Source organism: Fusarium solani (genome assembly GCF_023522795.1).
Source record: "Fusarium solani strain SB1 chromosome Unknown bctg00000008, whole genome shotgun sequence".
Classification (NCBI taxonomy): Eukaryota; Fungi; Ascomycota; class Sordariomycetes; order Hypocreales; family Nectriaceae; genus Fusarium; species Fusarium solani.
In genome coordinates this window covers 1363869-1382304 of record NW_027072148.1, presented here as the reverse complement: position 1 = coordinate 1382304, position 18436 = coordinate 1363869, and the positions used below count along the sequence as shown (strand labels likewise).

Genomic DNA, 18436 nt, shown 5'->3' with positions numbered 1-18436 from the left:
GCCACCTTTGTAATTATAAGAAGGACGCAAGGAACGCAGGACAAATAAAAGACAGCAGTTGGGTCGAGGCTTACAGATAAAAGGGGGCATTTCAGCTAGGAAACGCGTGATAGTTGAGTTGGGAGACAAACGGTTGGAGATGGGGTTGAGGGTGAAGGAGTGAAAGAGACCGAGAGCAAGAACGGGGTTGTGGCACCCGTCCCGGAGAGAGGTGGGAGCGCGGGAGTCTGCCAGCAATGCGGCTCTGCTCCGTACCTACCTACCTACCTAGGGAACCGGGGCATGTGCTCTGTATCACGGGGCTCTGGGGCAACCCAATGAGGGACCTGGCGCTCACTGGCAGCCTAGACCAGAACTACAATGAGAGGTCACAGTCGCATGGAGAGCATGAGCGGGGAAGAGGCTGGTAGAAGGTCGAATTGTTTCCTGTTTCTCAGCCATGCTAAGCTCATCTATCTACTCGTACAGAGACCTCATTAGCTATCCTCCCCCGAGGGTACCTAGCTCAAAGGTCACCACAAGGAAGAAGACCGCAAGAGATCAGCATTATATTCCTAGGTTGTCTCTTTCATTATCTTGGCCTATTATATATACATTCTAAAGGCCGTAATATTTGAGCAGCGTCAGATGTGCTTGGGGTCGAGACGGGACTGGCGGGGGTCATGCTCTGCGGGCTGGACATGGTGAGGCCGCCCGGATTCGCGACGCCAAAAGATCTCCAGGCACCTCATTGTCAAATCTCCCGGAAGTGGAGTCAGAGAGACCAAGATAGATCCCTTTGCAGATGGGGAGCGTGGTAGCAGGGGTTCAGCATGTGTTGAGAGATTGCACGCCCTGTGGGAACATGTTCACGGGAAGGCAAAAAGTTGCTCTGGCTGCCCAGAAAGCCCATCAACAAGAGCAGACAGCGAAAGGGGACGGAGCCGAGAGACGATGAAACCCCTCTGGCGCGTTGGACAGGCTCTCAGCGTACCATCAGACCAGACTGCTCGGCCGCCCGCCGCTTCTAGACAAGATCGATGTCCGCTGCTTCTGAACGAACGCCATTTCGTTCTGACGTCGGCGCGCCTCTTCCGTCGTGTCGTGGGCTTGTTTTGTTTCGTCTCCACCTCGGCGTTGTGATGGGTGCTGCTGGCAGGGCAGAGCTCAATTTCCTTGTTTCCACGGTGGCCGGTAAATCTTGTGGCGTGCGTGCTCGACCCATCCGTCGCACATTTCGCGTCTCCCAGCCGTCGTCTGTCAGTATCGGGGGGTATTTGGCCGGTGGTGTTCTGTGCGTGTGACCCTTGGTATTAGGGCATGCTCGTCGCGACCAGGATGACTCTCGCTTCTATTCATCCGCCGCCAGCATCAAGCGCACACCCCCCTCGCAAGGCAACCAAGCTACCCAGTTAGTGTATCGTCCACCGTCGTAGCTGGGCACGTTGAGGGTTGTCAGGGATGCTGATGGAAACGCAAGGGTGAATGGCCTGTGCCTGGTACGTTGGGGAAGTGAGGCTCTGTTCAACTGATATCCAACGCGGGAGAGGGCCCTCTTCTGCTCCAAGGATTCATCGCATCCAACCCACGACGGGAAAGGATGATGTATCAACTTCACGACAGGAGGGGTTGATGAAGCCAAGGGGGTTAGTCAGCCGTAGGCGTTGGAAACTGACAAGTCCTTCCAGAGCCTGGTGGTATCGGTGGGTAGGTTGGCAGCGGTACAGGTCAGGGAGGGAGGGGGAAGCGCTGGCGACCCACGGTCTCAACTCGCATCCAGGTCCATGCCGTTCATGAACTGCTTGCGAAACCAGCGACAGCAATTAATCCGTGAGTAATAAAAATGCGAGACGTAGAGAGGATCCGATACCAAAGAAGTCTATCAGTCGGTTGTTGAAGCAATGTTGGTGGTTGGTTCCTATCAGCGATGTATTCCTTAGGCAGGTATAGGGAGGTCTCTGCGTCGAGAGTAAGTAAGGCAACTCCCCCAACCCCCGACTCCCGTCTTCACCGCCGTTCATCACGTCCGCACCCAATCCATACTTACCTACCCACCCACAACCCAAACCTTGACATCCAATTCCATCCTGTTTATTCTGTCGAGCCCGAATGCCTCGAGGCGATCCGCACGGTAAAAAGGATCCGATACTTTGACGATGAAAAGCCGTTCGACGAAGACGATGCGACTGTTGACACAAGCCCTAGTCGCGCAACCACTTGGTCCCGAAATACGAGTATTGAACAAACACCGGTGAAGGAGAAAAGCCACCGTCGCATGCATGGATGCACTCGCACCTTGGATCACTGACGACGGGCAATCCCGAGGCGATTGGTTGATGCTGCCCGTCAAACGTGCCAGAACTCTCTAGCAGTCGGGGCTTGGCCGTGGTTTCGAGTCCGTCGAGTATCGAATTGTCAACACTTCGTCAACAAGATCTTCTCAGCTGAGCATCAACCCTGCGTGAGGCAAGAAGGGGCTGGAACAAGGTCAGTTGCGTCAATTCGGCATCCGCTGGATAGAACCCACCAGAGGAAAGATGCTGACTTCAACCAGACGATGAGCATTTCGTCCTCTCCGCATGAGGCGATCTATCGCGAGCCTCCGACATCACGATTCTCGAGACATCGGCCTCCTTCCAAAACAACGGGGCGGGCCAGCTTTATAGGGATCGTGAGCGGCCCTGGTTCGTTGCTAGCTCGCTCCAGGGATCTCTCGGAGCGCTCAACTGCGGCTTTAACTCCCTGTGATATGTCCTGTGGGGCATGCATGGGGTTTAGCAACAATGAGGAAGCTCGTTGTTCTCCTCTTCATGGGCTGTTACGACCTGAATCTGCCCAAATTCAGGCTTGTCGTTGCGTCCTGTATATGTTTCACTGTCGAAGAGGGGACCGGCGAATCTTACTGGTCGCCCTGCTATCCCTCCGCGTTCCGCCTCATCACAGCAGTTCTACCGAGCTCTCCAGTCAAAGCTGTCAAGCATGATGACAAATCCTACCCTGCTATGTGAGCTTGTGCCAGCGCAGTTGGGCTCCTGTCCTGGTTTCTCTATTTAGCCGAAGAGCTGAAATGGACACAATGGTCGTGGTATCTAATACCGTCGATCTGCTCTCCTTCGAAAGCCTAGCAGTCTGTCAACCTTGAGGGCGAGGGTGGGGTTGGGCCAAGAGCTATTAAGGCAGGACTTGGTGAACGGATGGCGGCAGCGTTTAAAGCTCAACACTCAGTTCAAGCATTGTGCTTGAGGAGACCCGCCTGGGGACAAGCCCAGCTGCGTTCATCTCGTCTTTTCCCCAGCGACGCAAACACGTCGATCGAGGGATGATTCACTTTCGTCGTCTGCCCAGCTGGGGTTTGCGAGCCGATAACGATTTCCTTGCTGCCGCTCAATACGGGATTCCGTATGCACACGGAAAAGATTCACTTACCGTTGTTGGTGGCGCGAATTACCGTGGAAACCATCACCGAGGCGTGGCACTTGCCGGATGACCCTTGCCAGGGGTACGATCAAGTCTTGATCAGGCCGCGCTGCTGATTGTTGGCTCTTCGAGTTCTGGTTGTGCATCACTTGGGGACGTATTCCATGGCCGAGACCTGACGCGGGCTGTCTTGGGACCTACGCTCCTGGTATCGCACCCACATCTATACCTAGGTATCTGCTGCGCACATAAACACGAGGCAGACTATCGAGTCTTATCTTGGCCCTACCGCTGCATCACCAAAAGACAGCGGACAAATCGAGTAACCTCCCAAATTAGACAGCTTCCTTTCATCATGGGCAAAGAAACCCGTTCTTGATTCCCGGCGGAAGTCTCCGATGGCCGAAGCGACCGAACCAGCCAACACAATTACCCGTTCCAGAAGCCCACACCCTCAGCCACGACTGAGGCCCTCCTGCCGATGCCTTTTCGCCGTCATTACGCCTGGACGATCATCTGGACTCGGTCGAGTTGCTTCGAGATGAGGCTATCTCCTTTTTTGAAAGGGCGGTGAATGAAGACAGCCCTGTTGGCCTTGGGACTCATAGGGGCTCAGCCCACCCTCTTGCTTGAGGATGCCATTCCTGAGTGGTTGAGCAGTCTCGAATCTTGAGTCGGTGAAACCAAAGGCAACGAACATCGCCAACTCTCGTCGCCTAACCCACACCCTCACGACGCGAACAAGGCTTCCCGCCCAATGAATCACTGACTGACATCTGCATCATCAAGACATGCTCTTGACGCTCACCAAGTCACCCTGATGTACCCTCGTTGTAGCCCCGTGCTTGGACGGTACGGCCCGCGAGAAGGAAGTCGCCTCGCGCTGTGGGGACCCAAGTAACTGCTGCCGAGGTCATCTGAGGGAGTCTGCTACATCTTATTCGCCCCTGCAAGCCAGACACATGATGTGCATCTTGTTGCACAGCCCTCCCGACCGTTGTCTCGACCCCAGTTGAGCCTCAGCCAGCAGGATAGTTGGGCAGAAAGTGCAAGTTGGACCTTCAGGCTACTTCTGGGGGCCAAATCCTGGCCCAAGCCGGAGCCCAGAACGATGGTGACGCACATGTGCATGCTAAGGTGTTGGTCGATGGCTTCTTGCGTTAAAGGATGCCGCGCGGTTGCGTTGTGGGTGGCGGCTACAGTGGATATAATAAACGCGCATCTACCCAGGATGCATATCAGAAAACAGGGCGGTAAGTATGTTGGCATCTAAGTCGTTCAGATCGAGGCATGAATCACGGGCCCCATTCACGTCCTGGGAATCACTTTACATCCCAACAACTGGCGATGGAACGTTGGGTACCAAGGCAGGTAGGTGACCTCAATTTGACCCGATATCCCGCACACACTTGTAATCTTCCACCACGACTCGTGGGTCACCTCTTATATGTTATCACCGATCAATAAACCATCCTAGACAGCTCTCACATCTTTTGGGGCCGGGGAATGCTGTTTTCTATCTTTTCCGTCTATTGTATGTGGTCTGTGCCTGGAGAAGCCGAGCAGCGCAGTACGGGACCATACTGAAGAATAGGGGGAAGTAGTGGTGCAATCTTCGTCCAGAGCAGCAAAGGGGGTACACACTCCCATACAAGGGTACACATGGATGGCATCACATTCCATTATTTAGATACAGGGGACAGATGTTTGATACACTGACTCTACTATCCTATACGCATCTTTGGTCGGAAGAAGGTGATGCGACTATATGGATGGCCGGGCCGCTGAGACTGCCGCCAGTATCATGGCTGGACTTCCGCGGCAATGACGGTAGGACGTAGTCCTCCTTTTCTGGTTTGCTAGCATTGTCTCTTTTGTCTCACTGCGGTTAGGTAACCTGAGGCTAGATCTGCCTAGTGAGTTACCAGCGTGGACGACAAAAGGTCATCGTTAGATCGATCGTCCTATCATAAGGATTAGATGGATTATTAGAAGAGACTATGTAAGAGCTCTAGTATTGCCATGATTATTCTCCCCGAATTTAAGATTACTCTTCTAGAAACTCATGAAGAGGTGATACCCCGGGAACATGATGACAAGTGGGTGAAACCCTCATCACTGCCATATAGACAACTTCCATCGTGCCTTTGTCTCGTTACCCGATACCCCTATCTACCCAGTCGCCACCCCGTCTCCAACCTCATGATAATTCAGTCGATATCGTAACTACATTCATTGGCACTATGGCCGACTTCATGACAGTTACGGCACTTCCGGGTTGGGCAAGTGGCGGCATTGTGCCCTTCTTTCCTGCATGATGAGCGTTCGCAGGCGCCCTTCGTGCTGAAGTCAACAGGTTCTTTGCACTCGCTTGTAGTTTGATCAAGTGTTTCGCAGTTGAGGCAGCCCGACCAGCGATGGACGAGTTGACGACTTGCATGCCAGTTGTAAATTCGGAAGAGATGGTTCGAACACTCGATGAATCCCTCGCGGCGTTCATACCCAACAAAGGTGCCACGATTAAGCAGCAAGATAGTCATGCCGCGCGCACGAGTGAGGGCCAATGTGCCACGGAAGGAATCGGCGGTGAAGCCAGGGTGACTGATAGTCACATAGTCAACAAAGACGATGTCGGCTTCATCGTCTTGAGGACCGTCAAGAGTCTTGACTTTGAGGCGGGTCAAGGTGTCTTTTGAGAAGCGACCCTGGTCGATGAGAGACTTGATTGCCATTTGGGACTCGGTGACTTGGGCCCTGTAAAGCGCAATGATCAGGATGTCGATTGACTTCCCGCTATTTTCTTCGAGACCAGTAAGGCCAGAGTCCAGAATGTGTCCGACATGCTCAGGTATCCAGGTCTTATACATCTTGTTGATCTGAGAGGTCGCTATCTTTCTCGATTGGCTGCCAGAGAATTCCACCACAAGGCTGCAACCGTCGCTAGGCAAGTCAGGGTAGACGTTGTCTCGAATGTGCATCTGTATGCTTCGAAGAGATGCCGGCCAGTTGGCTTCACCGCTTCGAAGGGGCCTCATCGTGTCGTTGTAGAACAACGTGTTGGCTGCAGCGATTGCTGTGCCAAGGGAGCGTCGGCTTATTATCAGATCAGGTCGCATGACGAAAACCTCCTGTTGATTGTCCGGGGTAAGCAAGCAATCGAAGTAAGCCTTTGCAGTCTCGGAGGGTGGAACCCCAATAGATCTCGCATAGCTATCCAAGACAGCCTTTGTTGTATCCTCAGCCGCGTTCTCATTATCCATACCTAGGTCGGAAGACCAGGTAGATTTGGAATGTCGGGTCGATGTACATCGATGGGATCCCAACACGAGAGGCATTCCACCACCTCGCGAAATCATTGCGATCGGGGAGTGGAGGCTCGGCAGTCTCAGCCTCGGGGCGGTACCAGGCGTCGCGATGGTCGCGAAACCAACTCTCCACACGGTCTTGGTGATCGGCATTGTCCGAGGTGCTCTCCATCTCAGCTTCGGACATGCTCAACTCCTTGACCTCATCATCCGTCAGTTCACGGGTAAGACAGTCGGCAGCTGCAATAAGCATGAACTGGCGTGGGTCCTCTGCCGTGCTGGAATGAAGAACGACGTTCTGGAAAAAGTTGTGGACAAAAGCCTGAAATTCCTCTTCAACGCCCTCATCTGACTTCAACGAAGAGTGACTTTCCGGAAAGAACATTCTGCAGGATAGCCTGGAGTTGGCTTACGAGCCTGAAGGTTAACTCAGCGGTAGGACTCTCAAGGCGTATATATATCTTGAAGCGGCACACGAGAAATCAGCGGTGTTAAAGTGCAGATTGAAGGCCTTCAGAACGTCCATGTTGTTCAGGCGGTACGTCTTCCATGATGTCGATATCCCGAGCGATGTGTGAGTTGAAGTGCCCAAGAGGAGATGGAGCGTGTGAGAAGTGAGTTTTACCTTGTTTCTTCGCCGACGATTGTTTGGTGTTTGTTGGTATCAATGACGTCTCCGCCGGGAACAATATCAAACAGCCTACACAATGACAACTTGATGGATGATGATTGTGCGACGTGTTTAGCACAGGCGGGCGTAAAGGAAAGATGAAGAAATGCGTTATGCATCGAGCGGGGTAAGGAATAAACGAGACACCCGAACGACAGAGATAATCAAACCCTTCTAAAGAATTATGAAATTTATTTAGATAAATACATTCAAATAGTACTCTAATAAAAGTAGTACTTCTTGGTCTTTTTTATTTAGTATTTTATTATTTCTATAATACCTTAATAGCTATCCTTAGGGGAGGATATACTAACTCCTTTAGCTAGTGTCTCGTTTATTTCTTCACCCGTGTGTGCGCATGTGCGCATGTGCGTACAAGGCAGTCTTGGCTTATGGCAGACAATTCACATACGGGGACACGGGAACTGTTCCAGGTGAGCAGGTTATTGATACGCTAGAGTCATATGTACAGCCTTCATCTCGTTAATCATTACCCCTATCTACCTAGGTATCATCCAGACAACTTGACCCAAATGCCCATCAAGACCAGTTATTCGTTATACCATTAGCCACTTAAGATTATGCTCCATTGCGGTACACTTGTGCACCCTGGTTCCGAAACATTATAGTATCCCTCCTTTGCAGCACCATCAGAGCACGATTGAGTGCTTGCTCACTGTATCCCTTGCCTTCAACCATCTCCCTCCGAAGTGTGGAAAGGCTGGTGCTCCAGCCAATCGGCAGCCGACGCTTCAACTCGGCCTCGAGACGGTTGACCTCGTCGTTTAGTTCGCGGCTGCCCTGGTTGCTGCCCTGGTTCACGGCATCCATAGTTGAGCACAGGAAGAGACGGATGGCTTCGTCGACATGAGTCTCGGTGGCGATGGGGGAGAGAGTGAGCTTGGCAAGAGACTCTGTAATACGGACGATGGCCTCCAGCTGACGGACTGTGATGGGGATGGAAGAGCGGGTGTTGGCCTCCATCTCGGCAGCGTGGACTTGGCGTCGGATGGAAACGAAGTGAGACGAGAGCTTCTCTGCAGCCTCGGGGCTGAGACGAGGAGCACATCGGCTGGACATTGTTAGTCAACCTAAACCGCGATAAGGGGACCAGGTAACTTACGTCTTGCAGTATGTGACATATCTTCGCATCTTGTCAATAGGGATCTCAGACTCAGCCACATCCTCTGCGCCTCGGCCATCCATTTGAATGCTGAGAACGTGCTTGGCCATTCGCTCATCCTTTTCACGACTGTGCTCATCCTTGACGATAAAGATCATGTCGAAACGGGACAAGATGGTGGTCTGGAAATCGATGTTTTCTCCAGGAGTCTTCATGTCATCGTAACGACCGAAGATAGGGTTTGCAGCAGCCAGGACAGAAGTTCGGGCGTTGAGGATGGTGGTGATGCCGGCCTTGGCAATAGAGATGGTCTGCTGTTCCATGGCTTCGTGAATAGCCACTCGGTCTTCATCTCTCATCTTGTCGAACTCGTCAATACAAACGACTCCGCCATCTGCCAAAACCATTGCACCGCCTTCAAGATAGAACTCTCGGGTAGATTGATCTCGCTGGACAGACGCTGTGAGACCAGCTGCAGACGAACCCTTTCCGGACGTGTAAATCGAGATAGGGGCTGCCTTTTCGACAAATTTTAGAAGCTGCGACTTGGCTGTACCAGGGTCACCAAGAAGGAGAACATTGATGTCACCTCTTAGCTTCATTCCGTCGGGGAGAATCTTTTTGGAGCCACCCAGCAACAGACAGAGGACAGCCTTCTTGATGTCTCGGTTTCCATAGATGGAGGGGGCGATGCAGTCGGCCATGATGTTGTACAGATCTGGCCGCCGACTCAACTCCAAGAATTCTTGTTCCTCCTCTTCGGTGAAGGTAGCACTGCCCTTGGCCGATTGGTCAATGTCTGTCTGCAGACCAACTGCTCGCAGATAGGGAGTACGGATAGCCACAGCACCGCTAGTCGACGAGTTCTTAGAGGCCTTGTTCTGGTAAATCGAAAAGATGCCCATGACAGTACATCTCGATCCAGGAACAACTCGGTTGGTTAGATATCTGTCGGCCGAGATGAGGACATGTCGTGGCAGTTCACCAACGGGAACTTGATCTGGGGCTTCCTGCAGCTTGATGATCTGTTGATCAACAAACTTGCTCTTCTCGTGGACGACAAAGTAGGGATCCAATGGACATTTTGGCGTGGGATCGTTGGGGATTCGGGTTCGGGCACATTGCCTGGGCAGGGTAACTCCTGTGAAGCCGCCGAGGATAGGAATGGTTTGCTCGTGTTGACAGTTCCTGCACTTGATCTGGAGTTCGGTCGCCTTGGATGACATGACGGAAGCGCCGATGACGATACCCGGTACCCGAACCAGTCGGGCAATTGTCATGGAATCGAGGTTTCGAATAGACACATTATCGGCGTCGCTGTGGAGAAGTAGCTGATGCTCGGGGATCTCGGCCTTGGGCTCGTGGGGAAAGACAATGCGATGTGTGCACTTCTTTAGGGCGCCTTCGAACTATATCCTTGTAAGAGACTGAGATGTTTAAAGGTTGCGCAGCCCTTACCAAGGGGATGATCTCGGCAGGCTCAGACGCCAAACGATGTGCCAGGTCTTCGTTAAAGCTGATCAAATCATTGATATTGACATCGCAAAAGTACCTCTTCAGCAAGGCATTCTCTCGTAGTTGATCTCTGCTAAAGTATAAGTGCATGCGCAGGCAACACATGAACAGTTGCGCACCTGTAGACAAAGTTGTTGTCCAGTCGAAAGTCTAGGATGAAGGTTTCGAGTTGTGTCTGAAGTTGCAACCGAGTGTCGCCGTTCTCGCCGAAACTCGGCTCGTAGACGTGAGTAGAGTAGACTGATCCGCGATCCATTGTGACCTTTGAGTGTCTGCTCTCGTTGCTGTTGAGCGCAAGAGTCGACAGGGGAGTTTGGAGATCTTGTTTGTGGAGTTTGGAGGGGCTTGACTCCGCAAGTTGGAAGGGTAACACAATTTACGCGCCAACGCGACTTCCCCCTGAAGGAGAGACGCGTCTTAAGGGCGCGTTTAAGTGGTTGCAGGCGTCCCAATTGGGAATGGCGCAGCAAGCTCAACACTCCATCACGTGCCAGCGCCAAGGAAATGCTTGCTCAGGTAAGCGTAGCGTTTAGGGGGGGAGCTGCGTGGCATACTTACAGTACAAGGTGTCTACCACCTGGACAAGGGAGGCTACAGCTGCAGCGGGTAATTCGGAGGCCTGTTGATGATGACGGCGTATTCTTGATTACAATCTCTTAATTGTCTCTTCTCTTCGCATCCTGTTCGATACTACACGTGCGTCGGCGTGCGCTTCGCTTCGCTTCTACCTAGTTGATGTCCTTCATTCAGCGATGATACCCTAGTAATACGGACGCGACATCCATCAGCCGTCAACCCTACCCGTTGTCGGCTCTTCCAGAGCTTCTTCATTCACCATGTTCTCCCCCAGCGCTGCCAAATCCGCCGACAACCTCTCGTCGCTGTCGCCGATAGGTCGGGGAGAGCTACCCTTTCACAGGTAAAGCTCCTGTGGATGCGCTCTCGATTATGGCTGACCAAAGGGGGCGTGGCAGTAATAGACATGGCCAGATGCATCCTCATCCAACTTCACGACGTGGCTCTACAGCCAGCTCCATCCATTCTGTAGGAGGCGCCTTGGACAGCGCCCCTAGCAGCTGGGCACCTTCGGTCTACGAATCGAGCCATAATGGTTCGTTCCGTCTTCCTATACATGCCTCGCTGGCAATCGTTGACCTCGAGTAGCTATCTCGACCCTTCTCCAACCCCCGATTGTACGAACCGGCCTTCAGCCTCACACTTCGGCCCCAGCCTCGAGCGCCCACAAGCCCCCGACAGCGAGAGACATTCCACCAGTCGCCCTAACAAATATCACCAAGATCGATGTGGACGAGTTCAAGCCTTATCTGTCGCAGATTGGAACCCTTTACGAGCAACTTCAAAGATTAAAGGAAAACGACGACGAGGCAAACCAGCAAAGAATCGGCCGGCAACCCGACACACCAACCGATACAGGCGACGGATTCTTGCGACCAAGCTCAAGGTCTCGGCCGACTCGCAAGGGCTCTACTACATCTCTCTCGTCGCTGAACTCGAATGAGGGCGCGAGTCCGGTACGAAGACCCAGCGCCGGCTTTGTCCGAAGAGCTACCCAAGGACCGCCTCCTTTGTCGACCATCCCGACTGTGTACTTTGACGACGACTTCCGCCTCGAGAATCCCCGAACCTTTGATGTTGTCAGTGAGCGATCCGAGGTTATTCGGCCGACCAACGCCGAGGATGGCAAGGGCGGACTCAATGGAAGTGCTGCTGCACCGCGCAAGGCCCTCGCTACCAATGCTATCTTGCAGGAGAAGCTGTCATGGTACATGGACACTATCGAGGTTCATCTCATCAATTCGATTTCTACTGCATCCACCACCTTCTTCACGGCCCTGGGGTCCCTCAAGGAACTGCACTCGGAAGCCGCCGAATCTGTCACACGGATCAAGACACTCAGAAAGGAACTGGAGGCACTCGACGAAGAGATAGCAGCCAAGGGCTTGCAGATTGTGCACAAGAGACGGAGACAGGAGAACTTGCGACAGCTCAACGACGCTGTGCTTCAGCTAAAGCAGATTGCCGATGGAGTCGCGAATTGTGAGACTTTGGTTGACGAAGGCGAGATCGACAAGGCCCTAGCAAGCATTGATACTCTCGAGAAGCTTATTGCCGGCGAAAGAGATGCGACTGTCGACAACGACCCGGAAATTCAGCTACGAGATCTGCGATCAGCTTCAGCCCTGCAAGGCGTCAACGCGGATCTTGCTACTCTCAGATCTCGCATTGGAAAGGCATACGAAACCAACTTCTCCAACATCCTGATCCGCGACTTGCGGCGACATTCCGAATCTGTCTCTCCGCAAGAGATTCTTCTGAGATGGAGCAACGCAGCAAACCGAGCTAAGGGTAGCCATGCGAGATCACCTTCAGTGTTCCCAACCTACCTGACAGGCACCGACGAGCTCAAGGCCGAGCTGTTTCCCAGCATGTTCGGCCTACACCGCGCGAAGCATATTGCTGCTGCGACTATTGCATATCGAGAAGCTGTCTTGCGCGAGATTCGGAACTTGATTCGACGACCCCTACCCAGCTCCACGGATGATGACAACGAGTCGATGATGTCGGTTTCTACCGCGAGCGGAGGTCGTCATTTGTCAAACCAGGAGAAGTCATCAATTCTGGCACGAAACCTTCGTGCTTTGGAGGCTGAGGATGGCGAGGAGCTGCTCATCAAGATCTACATTGGAGTCACAGAGACTTTAAGGAGAATGACCACGCAGGTCAAGGTTTTGCTGGAGATTACCAGCTCGCTGTCTGACAACCCAGAAGGGGATGGTTTGAGATCTCCCCCAGTCAGGTCGCCGATTTCAAGTCCAAGGCCAGATCGCTACCCCGGCGGTTTCTTCAACAACGCCGCGATGGAAGTTCAAGAGGAGCTGCACAAGAGTCTCGATATGGCCAACCTACTCGGCCAAGCTGTTGACGTGGCCATCGAGAAGATTGTCAAGGTGTTGAAGGTTCGAGCAGAGCAAACTGCGCAGTTGCCTCTGCCAATGTTCCTCCGATACTTTACGCTCAACCTGTACTTTGCCAACGAGTGCGAGTCGATATCTGGCCGCAGCGGCACGTCCTTAAAGACTGTGGTTAATGGCCACATCAAGGACTTTGTGCAGAGGAACCGCGACGCAGAGATGCAGAAGCTTGCGCAAGGGATGGAATCTGATCAGTGGAATGCCAAAGACTTTAACGAGAAGAATGAGGCGTTGCTCAACATCATTCTGGCTAGCAGCACCCAAGATCCCCCCGAATGGACTGACAGCACCAAGATCTGGATACCAGCTTCGGAGCTGGAGCCACCAGAAGACGAAGATGCGATCGAGACGAATGGAACCAGCAAGGAAAAGACCAGGACAGCCACGATCGATTTGGAGTCGTTCATGCTTCCCAAGTCAGCAATCCTATGTCTCGAGGGAGTTGCCAAGTTTTCGCATCTGATAAGCGGGATCCCATCCATGACGATCGACATTGCAACATCATTGATAGCGTATCTCCAGCTCTTCAACTCAAGATGTACACAGCTCATTCTGGGTGCTGGTGCCACTCGATCAGCAGGATTGAAGAACATCACGACCAAGCACCTGGCGCTGGCATCTCAGGCACTGTCCTTCATAGCCACACTCATCCCTCACATGCGAGAGTTTGTGAGGCGCCATGCGGGATCTGGGGCGAGCGTGTCGAATCTCATGGGCGAGTTTGATAAGATTAGACGTCTCCTACAAGAGCACCAAGACAGCATCTACCAGAAACTGGTCGAGATTATGAGCGGCAGAGCAGCTATTCACTCCAGGACGATGAAGTCGATCGACTGGGACAAGGACGCAGGCAAAACTGGGGTGCATCCGTACATGGAGACGCTGGCAAAGGAGACGACGACACTGCACCGCGTCTTGACCAAGCATCTCCCGCAGATGTCAATCCAGATGATTATGCTTCCGGTGTTTTCTAGCTACAGGGACCAGCTTGGATCAAGCCTCAAGGACGCCGAAGTCAAGACTGAGGCTGGCTTGAAGAGGTACGTTGGCTTACGTGTTGGTTTATTATGAGGCTTGTTACTAACAGAGAGTGTGCAGCATGTTGCATGACGTTGAGTTCCTCACGACCAAGCTAGGAAGGCTAGATGGATTTGAAGAGACGGATGAACATCTGAAGAAGATTATCAACGCGAAACAAGTCAAGGCGGAGGAGCCAGCTCCAGTAGAGACCAAGAAGGAAGAGAAGGAGGAGGAGACAAAGGAAGCTGAGGCAGCTCCTGCAGCGGAGCCCGGCAAAGAGGAAGAAAAGAAGTAGAGACGACGACGACGAGATCTAGGAAGCCGAATCTCGGGCTCCAGGAGGAGGCCAATGTTACGATTAGTTACGCAAAGTGCGGTCTTTGTGTGTGTGCACAACCTCACACATTCATTCACACCCATTAGAATTCCGTCTCTTTTTTTCTGTTCTCATCCATGGCTGGAGTTTCCATTCCGATTCACACCATCTCGACCATCTTGTTTATCGAATCACATCATGAAAGGATTGCAGGTTGCAGCTCGGTACGGGATCCTACATACAGCGCATCGACTGCATGCTGCCGTCAGAAGATTAATCTCTTTCTAACCCCTCCCCGGCTGATGCTGCAGCAATCCTTCAGGCCATGTTTAAATTAATTTCAACTCAACTGCCAACACATTCATTTACAGGTTCCGGGGTCTAGAGATGAACCCTTGCTCCCCGTCTTGGCGAGAACCGTGTTGCTGGGTCTTTGTCTCGGCAGGGTCCTCGTTGGTGCCACGCCCTACGGATGGATATTTCAGCCTCACGGGGAAGGAAGCGGTGTGTGAATCCATTCGACTCCTCTTTTTTGTTTCGAAACGGAGAGTTCGGATGTTGGTTGAGATGAAACAGAACCAACAGTTCTTCGGGATGGATCAACAAACAACAAAGGCTTTAAATCCTTTGAGAAGGAAGCAAAACCTCGGTATGCTTCTTTCAACGTCTGTTCTTGGCAATCAGGTTTGCCAAGTCCGGCCAGCCACGTACGTCTTTGACAAGACAGATTCCCGTGTCTTGCGTGATGTGATACCCGGAATAAAGACCGCGATATCAACTGCCGTGTTCATGAAAAAGGCTGCCGCGTAATGTCTCACTCATGATTTCCAGCCTTGGCTTTCAGCCCTCGGCTCTGTTTTCCCTCATTGACAAGAATAGAGTTTCTTACGCGTCAAGTTGCTTGGCCTTGTTTCTCTTTCTGCAAGCCCTTTCGAAAAGAGAGGCATTCAATTGTCGCTCAATCTTCCATTTCCAGCAACACAAGACCGTCCTCACTTTCTTGGCTGCTTCGGCGGACACAAGCTCTGATGCGCGTCTGACGTGTTCACATTCAGAGCAACCACCCCCTGTAACTATCCCAGGAGCGTCATTTGATCACAGCCTGCATGAGAAGCACTCGGATAAAGACGAAAGAGAGAAAATAGCAAAAAAAAGGCAAAAAGAACCCGCTGTTTCATCTTGTCTGACCTTGCATGCCAAGTGCCCAATCCCGCCAACCCATGCATGCGCGCGCTTGGCGGTTGGTCTTTTTGTTTCAACAAGAACAAAGGCGTCAGACTTTCACGTGTACATGGGCCAATAATGTCAAGAAATATGTCTTTTTGGACAAAAAACTGGCTCACCGGCCAATGTCTGAATATATACAGAAGAATGTTATAAATGCAAAAATCGCAAACAGCACCAATCCTTTTTCGGTCTGGGTTCCAACGAGTGTGTGAGTAAAGAATAATGTGCGTAGAATTTGGTAAGTTTGTGTGAGTGAGTGCCAGCCTCGAACCCCCCTTGCTGACACAAGAGGCGTCAAGCCTGTGATAAAAAATGTGCTTGTATGTGCATGTGAGAGAGCGCAGAACGAGTGATGCTGCTCTCCAGATGGGCTTTCTCACAAAGAATCGCCCAGTCCTGTTCTTGTCTCGAGTTTTTTACCCATCCATCCATCCGTAAGCGCCAGCCTGCTCCGCCCAAAATGTCTAACCCAGAGTTTTCCTCGCAATCAGATGAAAAAAGACCTCGGTTTTGTTTGCTGTCAAATCGCGAGGGGTATCTTTTGGGGGTATGTGAAAGAGAATCGTATCGTGTCATCGTCAATGCCGTGTCAACACGGCAACGAAAAGGGGGGATGTCGAGAAGTAAAGAAGTGATGAGATGAGCCGTCCGGGTAAGGGAGGCGGTCAACAGACTGCGCTTACTGGGCAGCAGTCTTGTTGCCGGGCAGCTCGACCGAGCCGGCGCCCAGGGTGGTGATGAGGTGAGTCTCGTCAGTAACCTTGGTCTGCTCATCGTCGGGCAGGTAGTAGGCGTTGTCGCAGGGGAACTCCTCGCAGCCAGAGTCGGGGGTCATGGACTTGGCAGGGTACATCTGCTTGACGTTGTTGGTGTCGCCGGGGACAACGATGGCAGAAACGTCAAAGTAGGTCTTGCCCATCCAGCCACCGAAGGTCACCTCGCCGAGCATGCCAGTGCCAGTGTTCTTGCCACCCTTAACGACGGCCCAGTAGTTTCCAATGTACTTGTCAGGGAACTGGACAGTGGTGTCCTCCTTGTTGCTCACAACGACGGGGTCGATGTTGGGATATCCGGGGTCAGAGGTGAAGTACACGGTGCGGACCTTGTCGTCAAGAGTCTTGAAGGTGACCTGGGCGGCAGCAGCGTAGGTAGCAGAGGCAACAAAGGCCATGATAGCAGTAGCGAACTTCATGTTGGCGGTGTTTTGAGGTTTGGTGGTGCTAAAGTTGCAGGGTATTGGTATAAATAGATGGTTGCAGTTTCTCGATTGTCGTCAAGACAAGAGTGTGGTTCAGTGGCGTCTGATAAGGACCGAATCAAGACGTCTGTTGTTGGTATTCAGGTGCAGTTGCTGCAGCTGTTGAGAGTTGATGATGTGTTGATCGAGAACTAGCTCGTATAGTTTATGCTTGTGAGGGATTGTGGTAACTCGGCTTCCAAAAGGAATGAGAAGCTTGGAGTAAACAAGGAATGGTAGTCCGAAGACAAGAAAGTTGAAACAGAAAGACAGTGCTGTGGGTTGCTGATCAGAGGAGGAGTGGAAAGGGGAGAGGGAGGCCCGTTTTATAAACAAGGTCCCACGACGAGGAGTGAGCGAGCAGGCGAACCCGGAGACCTGGGATGCGTGTGTGTGGCCCACAGACTCTACTGTTCCCTCACCCATCCCGTCGTCCACCCACACTCCCTGTCGAGATCAGATTTGTCAAGACAAGGAAACCGTTGGACCGCCGCCTGGTGGGGCGGCACTGCAGACGAAGCCTTTGATCAAGGGTCGTCCACCGTGGACCTTGGACCGTGGAGCCGCTCTACGACTCCCGTCGTGTAAGCCACCAACTAGAGCCGCCGGTCGTGCCGCCAGTGGAACTGAGGCAGGGCCCAGCATAGGAATAAGCTCCATGGTTGGGGAGTAATGCCCTGCCCTGGCATGGCATGGCAGGCAATATGCACGCACAGTGAGCCCAGCTCTGATGCACGGGGTAGGTAGAAGTCCCTCAGCGTGTCGTCTCACTGAATCCAATCTCTGTCGACGCTGTAATCGTTGCAGTCATCTCTTGAGTGGTACGTTGTGGTGCGGTGGTGTCTGCTCTGTTAGCGGAGTGGGTTGGTTTGCGTGTCCCTTACTGGTCCGTGACCTGTCTTTTCGTAGGCGGCCGCGGCCCGCCCTCACACGCTGTTTCTGGCGGCAACAAAGCAACGGTTCCCCTATGACCCTGAGCCCCCTCCCCTGGAAAACAGGAGAGAGAGCTGGAGCCATTGTTTCAAGGCCTTCTTTTTTTGGGCTCCCCTTCATCTCGTCCCGTCGACCGTCCGTGAAAGTAAAAGCAACCTCGCTCCTCTCATTCGTCGTTGTCCGAATGAATCATCTTTATTCGATGGAACCTCATCTCCATGACCAGCTCCAGCACGCCACAACAAAGCTGTGAAAGCCTGCTCCAGCCGACAGTGAACTCTTTCTCTCTGCCCTTCCATGCACCTCTCCTCGGAGTACTTGGCCCCGTACTGTACGAATTCGGTGTGAGCCCAACCTCTCGACATGGACCCGACTCAAGGCCAAGAACATGACAACGTCAACTCTTCCCTTTTCACCCCCTGGCACATGCTGCTAGCGACCCAGTTTCCCTCAGTTCCGGGGCTAAATGGCCGACAACTCCGCAAGGGGCACCCACAAAATCGCTCTTTTTTTCTTCTAGCTGCATCTTGACTTGGCGCCACAAGCCCTCTTGGCGTCCTCATTGGCTCTGCCTTTGCCACCAGTGCCTGGTACCTGACAGGCGTCCATGTGGTCGGACCTTAGAGGCTTGTTTCGAAAAGGCTCTTGGGGAGCCGACAGCGGGACGTCGAGAGTGGTGGGAGACGACGACGAGGCACACA

The 18436-nt window shown here is 52.6% G+C and overlaps 5 protein-coding genes across 5 annotated transcripts; 2 read left to right on the top strand and 3 right to left on the bottom strand.

Annotated features, from left to right (window-relative positions):
• Nucleotides 1-2762: 2762 nt before the first annotated feature.
• On the top strand, nucleotides 2763-3466 carry MRS44_012499 (uncharacterized protein; the record flags this gene model as incomplete). The annotated part of the gene is made up of 2 exons (XM_065618816.1): nucleotides 2763-2983; nucleotides 3211-3466. 2 exons carry the CDS (start codon nucleotides 2763-2765, stop codon nucleotides 3464-3466), a joined length of 477 nt encoding a protein of 158 aa, XP_065474888.1.
• Nucleotides 3467-5606: 2140 nt separating this feature from the next.
• On the bottom strand, nucleotides 5607-7086 carry MRS44_012498 (uncharacterized protein; the record flags this gene model as incomplete). Its single annotated transcript, XM_065618815.1, has 2 exons — nucleotides 5607-6606; nucleotides 6659-7086. 2 exons carry the CDS (start codon nucleotides 7084-7086, stop codon nucleotides 5607-5609), a joined length of 1428 nt encoding a protein of 475 aa, XP_065474887.1.
• An 864-nt stretch (nucleotides 7087-7950) lies between these two features.
• Nucleotides 7951-10265, bottom strand: MRS44_012497 (uncharacterized protein; the record flags this gene model as incomplete). Its single annotated transcript, XM_046276128.2, has 4 exons — nucleotides 7951-8443; nucleotides 8495-9903; nucleotides 9953-10079; nucleotides 10129-10265. The coding sequence occupies 4 exons, from the start codon at nucleotides 10263-10265 to the stop codon at nucleotides 7951-7953; spliced, it is 2166 nt and encodes a 721-aa protein (XP_046133049.1).
• A 580-nt stretch (nucleotides 10266-10845) lies between these two features.
• Nucleotides 10846-14317, top strand: MRS44_012496 (uncharacterized protein; the record flags this gene model as incomplete). The annotated part of the gene is made up of 4 exons (XM_065618814.1): nucleotides 10846-10928; nucleotides 10990-11120; nucleotides 11174-14042; nucleotides 14101-14317. The coding sequence occupies 4 exons, from the start codon at nucleotides 10846-10848 to the stop codon at nucleotides 14315-14317; spliced, it is 3300 nt and encodes a 1099-aa protein (XP_065474886.1).
• Nucleotides 14318-16244: 1927 nt separating this feature from the next.
• MRS44_012495 (uncharacterized protein) lies at nucleotides 16245-16757 on the bottom strand (the record flags this gene model as incomplete). Its single annotated transcript, XM_046269464.2, has 1 exon — nucleotides 16245-16757. One exon carries the CDS (start codon nucleotides 16755-16757, stop codon nucleotides 16245-16247), a length of 513 nt encoding a protein of 170 aa, XP_046133051.1.
• Between the last annotated feature and the right edge of the window lie 1679 nt (nucleotides 16758-18436).